This window comes from Acanthisitta chloris, unplaced genomic scaffold (assembly GCF_000695815.1).
Source record: "Acanthisitta chloris isolate BGI_N310 unplaced genomic scaffold, ASM69581v1 scaffold13846, whole genome shotgun sequence".
Classification (NCBI taxonomy): domain Eukaryota; kingdom Metazoa; phylum Chordata; class Aves; order Passeriformes; family Acanthisittidae; genus Acanthisitta; species Acanthisitta chloris.
Window position 1 is genome coordinate 1 of NW_008677704.1, and position 7,251 is coordinate 7,251.

General features: G+C 43.9%; 1 protein-coding gene across 1 annotated transcript; it reads right to left on the reverse strand.

The window, feature by feature from the left end:
- Positions 1–68: 68 nt before the first annotated feature.
- LOC103804034 (probable E3 ubiquitin-protein ligase HERC1) lies at positions 69–4,557 on the reverse strand (the record flags this gene model as incomplete). Its single annotated transcript, XM_009076621.1, has 6 exons — positions 4,276–4,557; positions 3,745–3,960; positions 3,539–3,659; positions 2,364–2,601; positions 689–882; positions 69–224 (listed from the first exon to the last, which is right to left on the reverse strand). Coding segments are annotated over exons 1-6 (1,207 nt in total), but the record flags the coding sequence as incomplete, so codon positions are not given.
- Positions 4,558–7,251: the final 2,694 nt, after the last annotated feature.

Consider the following 7,251-nt stretch of genomic DNA (forward strand, 5'->3'; position numbering starts at 1 on the left):
CCCACACACAGCACACCCCACACACAGGAACGCAGATCAGCGCCGAGCACGTTCCCACAGGACCATACCTGAGCAACACTTCTGAGAGGCAATGTTGAGAAGGACCTCTGTCCACTTCGGGGATGCCATTTTGGACTGAATCGCTTTGGAAGACACAACTCTCCGCAGGAACACCAGGAAGTCTCCCAGGTGCAGCTCCGCTGCGTGCTGCTTTCGGAGGGCAGCTAGGAGTTAAATGAAACACTTTCGGTTACAAGAATTTATACTGACATTTTTCCTTTACATTTCATTCTTCTGCCTGCAGCCTGACCAGCAGGCCCCGTTCCTGGCAAGACCCCTCCTGCAGGTAAACAAACAAGGAGCAGCTATTGCATGGTGGCTGGTGGTTAACCCTGGCTGGCTGACAGGTGCCCACCCAGCTGTGTTCTCACTTCTGCTCCTCAGCAAGACAGGGGCAGAAAATAAGATCCTAAGTTCACGAGTCAAAGTAAGGGAGGCAGACCATTCTTTTTTACCCTCATGGGCAAAGCAGATGACTTGGGGCAGAATAATTTCATTTACTGCCAATGAAAAATAGATTAGGACAAAATTAAACCATCTTCCCCACAGCAGAGCAGGTGAGGACCTCAGTATTCAGTGGTTTTCTCTATTGTGCTCTCTGGTATTTGACAGTTTAAACAGAAATTACCTCTGAAGTCTCTCTTCTCATTGTCCCCATTAGAATCTGCCTTTTTGGATTCCATTTCATCCTCCTCACCTTCCCCTTCCCCAAAGGAAGCCATAAGCATCACACCAGCTTGTGATAACAAGTTCTTCAGCTGGCTGCATAACAAATCCAGCAAAGACTGGACCACCTTTGGGCTCAATTTATCAGCATAGGTCCTATAAACACACACACACCAAAAATAAAACAAAAAAAGGAAAAAGAAGAGTATTTGAGAGCTGATCCAAGGAACAGTAATTGCAGCAAGTTACTTTTCCCTATCCTAGGCTTGGATTATCATTATTTTAACCCTGTTTTTAAAACATGTTAAAAGGATCTCATCTTTGGAGTCAAAGGATATGATTTCAGTACTTCCTGGGGACAAACACTTTTAAAATGACACATAATTCAACCACAGCTTTCAAAGATGGGGTGTTGTTTCATGCTGTGGGGTTATTGGGGCTTTTTACAGACCAGATCTGGCAGGTAAATGCAATGTGTTGTATGAACACTGAAATGAAAATGCACATACTGAATACCAAATAACACTTTTGCTTCAAATAGAAAATACTTTCTCCACTGTTGCTTCCTTTACTGAGTTAAACTAGACATTTAAGTATTGATACGACTTGCAAGCTGTTCTAGGGTCTAGCAGAGGCCACTATTCCTCATAAAATTATTTCGTACGCTGAAAAGAAGCACAATGTGCAAGGCTGAAGGAAACCTCCAAGATCACCATGTCCAACCATTAACCTGTCGCTGCTGTAACCCCTAAACCATATCCTCCAGCACCAGACCCAGACACCTCTTAAACACTTCCAGGGATGGTGACTCCACCAACTGGACAACCTATTCCGGCGCCTGAACACCTAAAAAACTTTCCTGACGGCCGCTCTGACTCCTGCCCTGCCTCAGCTCAAGGCCATTCCCTTTATCCTCTCCCTCAGCCCTGGCAGGACACACATCCCACACCTCTCTCCAGCCCTGGTTGAAGGGAGCCAGGAGGTCACCCCTGAGCCTCTTCTCCAGGCTAACCAAGCCCAACTCCCTCAGCCATTCCTCATACAACATGTTTTCTACACCTTTTATGGACTCGCTCCAGTGCCTCAAGGCCCTTTTGAAAGTGAGGGGCCCAAAACTGAACACAGCACTGAGCTGGGACCTCCCCAGTGCCCAGTGCAGGGGGATGACACTGCCCTAGTGCTGCTGCCACACTCTGCTGAGCCAGGACAAGGTGCCCTTGGCCTCCTTGGCCACCTGTGCACACTGTTGGCTCCCACTGAGCTGTGCCACCAGCACTGCCAAGTGTCCCTTCCTGCCCAACACCTCTGTCCCCACTCCTCCCCCAGCCTGGAGCTCCTTGGGGCTGTTGTGTCCCGAGGGCAGAATGAGCACTAAGCCTTGGTGACCCTGATGCACTTGTCCTCAGAACCACTGATCAAGTCAGTCCAGGTCTCTCTGCAGAGAATTCTGGTCCAAACACTCACAATAGAAAAATATTTATCAGTCTTGTGTGCATCTTTCCTATCAATAAGGTGACTTTTTTTTCACCCTTCACTTATATACTTGTGAGCAACATTCATTGTCCTAAAGAAAGCTTACACAGAAGAAAAGCTTAATGATTAAGTTTTCCAGAGCCTAGGGAGCACTCGACACTTACCCTGTGGTGATTGCAAGGATCTGCAGGAGTCTTGTACTGGCTACTTTCAGAGCCGTGCTGAGCTGGGAAATACCAGTTTTGGGCAGCAGCTGCAGGGGCTGTCCTAGCATGGTGTCTGTGCCACACAGCTGTGACAGCACGTTCAGCAGACCAGTGGAAATGGCCAAGGAGACATCCACGGGCTGATAGTGCACACTGAGGGCGAAGACGGTGACCAACAGCAGACGCTGCTGTGCTTCTAAGATTAAAATAAAATGGTCTGCAATCAATAAGCTGTTCAAAGTAAGAACACCAAGACGGAAGAACAGCAGACTATTTTTTAAACAAAATCTAACAGACTAAATTATCAAGACAAAAGTGAGGCTTGTCAGACACTTTGAGGTGGTCCTCCTGATGCGCACTTTTAACACAATGTAACATCTATGACAGCATCATCCAAGGAAGAACATCATGGGAGATCTAGTTTGCGACGCAAATTTTCTGAGGCTAAATCTCAAACCAGAATCTTCTCCCTCTGGTAAAGACAACTGGGTCAAATGCTTTATTTTCTACTCATACTTCACATTGATTCTCAAGAAATGTCGTTCAGTTCCATTTTAATTGCAAGTGAAACAACAAAACAGTTAAGGTGAGAATGGTGATTAGGTTTAACCAAACTCTGAGCTCAACCAGACAGAGCTCTGTTCTGGAGAAACTCAAGGCACAGAGGTGCAGAGTTCCAGCCATCCCCTATGCACAGAAGCACACAGCAATGTCTGGGTATAGGAGGACAGGACAAGGGGCTTTCCAAAGAGGCAACACGCCACATTCTTCGGATTTGGGTTTAAAGAAAGTTCCCTTGCACAAAGAGAGAGATTGAAGACTTCTCATCTCTTCAGAAAACTGCTTATCCCTGAAAAACCTAAAAATCCCTTTGAAGCACAAAAGTCATAGGTGACTGTGGAAAACTGGTACGTGAAACAGAAAGGCCTAAAATACTTAAAAGACTTAAGAAGGTCTAACACTTGAAGAAAATGAAATCAGAAAAAGGTTAAAAAGTTTCCTTCTCTCTTAGGAAAAGAAGTCAGATAGTTCACTGAATTCTGATCACTAATAGCGAGGTCTGCTTTGTCAAACATACAAACTGTTGCACTCTGTATCAAAGGACATATTTTGTAAATCTGGTTTTCACTTACCTATGTGATGCTTGTTAGCTTGCAGAGCTCTCTCCAGTGTAGCAGATAACTGCTGGTAAATTTTGTGCACAGCCACCTGGATTTCAATTTGAATACTTCTCTTAGCTGCTCTGATACCATCCTGGGCCAAACACATAAATATTGTAAGGACTGATAGGTTTTTATCACTCAGTTATTGGAACAGCAGAAACAACTGCAGTACATACCTGGTAGTGATGCAATCTTACACTCTCTCCTTTGGCACCCGCATGCCCGACAGTGCCCAAGCCAAAGCAGCCAGCAAGAAACTGCAGCCTAACAGAAGTAAGCAACGAAGAAGACTGAAATCCTGGCACTTGACGACTTCCTAGTAATGGCACACTGCCTTTTTCCTCCATCCCTGAGAGAAGCACTAAAATCTGGTGAAGTGCTTCCAGGCGAAGCTAAAAATAAAGGCAGGCAAAAGACAATGGTAAGTAAGGAGCAAGTAGCCTTAGTAACTGAAATTACATCCCCTTCAACCGTAAGCAAGAATGGGTGAGTTAGCTGTTTTCTCCTTGCCGCTTTTTTTAACAGAGGGAATACTTTCAGTTCTGTTCTAGAATTTATTTACATAGAGTTCCCAGTTCCAGCTAAGATATTTAACAGAAAAGAAAGAAAAATGTCTTTCAAAGAATTTGGACAATGTTTTAAAAAAAAGAACTCTAAAATGAGCATAATATATAAAGAATAAAAAGAGTTTTTAAACCGAAATTTACCTCAGCCCTCAACTGCTGCTGCTCCATTGCGATGACCGATGCCTGGGGACTGGTGGACATACTTTCCTCTGGCTCCTTAAACCCTGGGGAGCTTCCCACATCTCCACTTACAAAACTGATGACATTTTCAATCAAAGTATGAACTCCAAGGGATCTTGAGAGATCAAAGTCGGACTCGACAAAAGAGTAGGAGGATGTGTATAACCAATCTCTGCTGTGTTTCAGTCGCACCCACGAGTCACTCAAAGATTCCACCTGACTGTGTATTGCTCCTAAAGACATACACGGTGAAGTTTTGTCAATTCCAACTCACCAGGTAACACATTTTGACAGAAGATGAAGATTGAACTGCTGCTATTCATACGGGTGGAAAATGAACATTGATGTTCATTATACCATGCATTAAGCAACTTAGAGCAAAACACTTAATTTAAATGTACAGCAATTTCCTGAAGAAAAGGCTGTATTTCTTTTAAAGATGGTAAGCAGCATTGCAACACGCTGCCAAGCGTGAAAACAGCAAGAGAGATGCCACTCAAACTGCTCAGCTTAAAGCTACAGCACAGAATACAAGAGCTTTGCAGCTAAATGACAGAATAGTAAAGAAAAGATTGGCTACAACAGAAATTCTGCGCTTCATTTCAAGGTCTAACTATTTCACAGTTTTGAAAAAGGACAGTGTTATTTTGGATGAAATAGCTGCAGAATTTATGATTGCAGAAGGGAACAGAAATTATTTCAGACTAACAGAGAACATTTACTTTGATTCAAGATAGACAGATGTATGTTAAAGACTATCAACAGCAAGTATCAGATCTGTATCTTTGTCATCTGGCAATTTCCCAAGTCTATTTTCAAGTATTTCCTATTCCATCAGCATGTCATTACACTACCTCAGACTTTACCATCACTAATAAAGGGACTTCTTCAAAGGAGCATCAGCCACCAGTCTGCAGCACTGGAACCTATTTATCATCACAGGCTTCGTCTCATTTCCAAATGAGTTTTGCTAGAACTCTGCCCCTGGCACTAATGAGTGCCACGTCACTGAAGCCATAACTTCACTCGCAGTTAATGTGCATCAGTTAGAATCTGCTCACTCTTGTACAGGCTGTTAGCCAACCTGGAGCTCTGCAGGGTGCTACGAGAGAGCAGACCCGACTCAAAAGGACTTTCCATCCGTACAGCCAGGTGGTGTCTGCAGAAACCTGGGGTATGGAGAAACCTGGAGAAACCTGGGGTATGGAGAAACCTGATCTATGTTTAAACTCACTTTGAAACTTCAGTTTAGATTATCTGAAATAATCTACAAAGTACAATAAATGGAAGCTCAGACAGTTTCATGCTGGAAGCAGTTTCCTAGCACACGCATGGTGAACAGAGCCCAAGGGAGAGGACAAAGGAAGCCTCAGCTCACCTACAGAGAGCACAGTTAAATCATTACCAAGCCCACAAAATGTTGCCTGCATAGCTACAACTGTTTTAAAAGCTCCCTTAAGCCCTACAGCCTCTGAGCAGGAGGAGAGCACAAAGCATCCCAGTGTGGCATCAGCTCCCTACCCTCCACCTGCCCTTCCACTGTGCTGTGCCACGGGGAAGAACAGCACAGAATCACAGCATTTCTGAAGGAACAAAAAGCAATTCCAAGGTCTTAAATCTCAAGCTAAAGAAGACCTTTCAAGGACTAACAGAACAGCCGAAGACATTTTGATAGTCAACAAGTCTTGTAAGAAACAAACTCCAATAAAAACCTGCATTACTTTGTATTTGAAAAGAGATGAGCTCATCTCTTAGCTCATCAACTTCGTATGAAATGCAAGAATGTTTCAATGTGAGACCAAGTTCAAATTGTTTCAATTTGGAGAAAAGTCCAGCAATTATGAGATCTGAACCAACAGAAGTTACAATTGAAATACACATGTCAGAAATTAACGCAGCCAACTTCGCACATAGATGTCAGAAATTAACGCAGCCAACTTCGGAACTCGCACATTTGACAAGTGGGGCACACAGACCTAGAACAAAGTCGTGTTTTTCTCTCGAGGATGCTAAATGACAGCACAAGAATCCAGTGCATGACTGCATCTGTCCTGTGCAGCATCAGCCCCACAGAACTGACTGCAGTGCTGCCATGAGCCTCTACCACCACAGGGCAGAACTGCAGCAGAATAAACTTGTAGCTCACAGTGAAAAAACAAGTTTACTTGTCCTTATAAGCCAGGCCAGCTTGTAATAATGAGTTTTCTAAATGAATGTGGCACAGCTGCAATGCACAGTTCATAAAACAAAAATTATGTAGGGAAGCTATATAGACAAAAAATAAACATGCCATCGGTTACTTGCTTGAAGCTCTTCTTTTTTCTGGGGCTCAACTGGCCAAAAAGGAGTAAATACACTACACCACACGAGAATCAGAAGACAAAAGCAGACATTTCAAACAGAAGGTAACATAAAATCTCTTCCTCATATTATTCTGACTTAGACTTAAATGATCAGCCTCATCTCAATCAATATAACAACATACTGAGCAGCAAAGCACGTGGAAAACAAAGTCAGCCTTGTTTTGCATTCGCATAGCCCAGGTAAGACTTGCTGAACTCTCCACCTTCTCAAGGAAAAAGCCCATCCCCCTTACCACAGCAACATGCAGTCACCAAAGCGTGCTGAAGCCCCTGAACTCAAACAGGACCTAACAGTTTCAGAGTACAGAACTCACTCTTATGGGTGCACTAAATTATTTCAATTTACTTTGGATTTAATTGACGTTGCTGCTTTTGTCAGAGTGCCCAATTGTGTAACGTAGAACAGAACACACAAGCACACTGAAATTCACTGCAGTAACATTTGTGAGACCAAATCCCAAGACTGGAGGACTCGTGTGCCTGTCTGTGCCTGCAGTGCTGAGAATGCCTCCGTCCCTACCAAGCACCCAGCGCAGCACACAGCATCCCTCGGTCCTGTACACAACAGCTACAG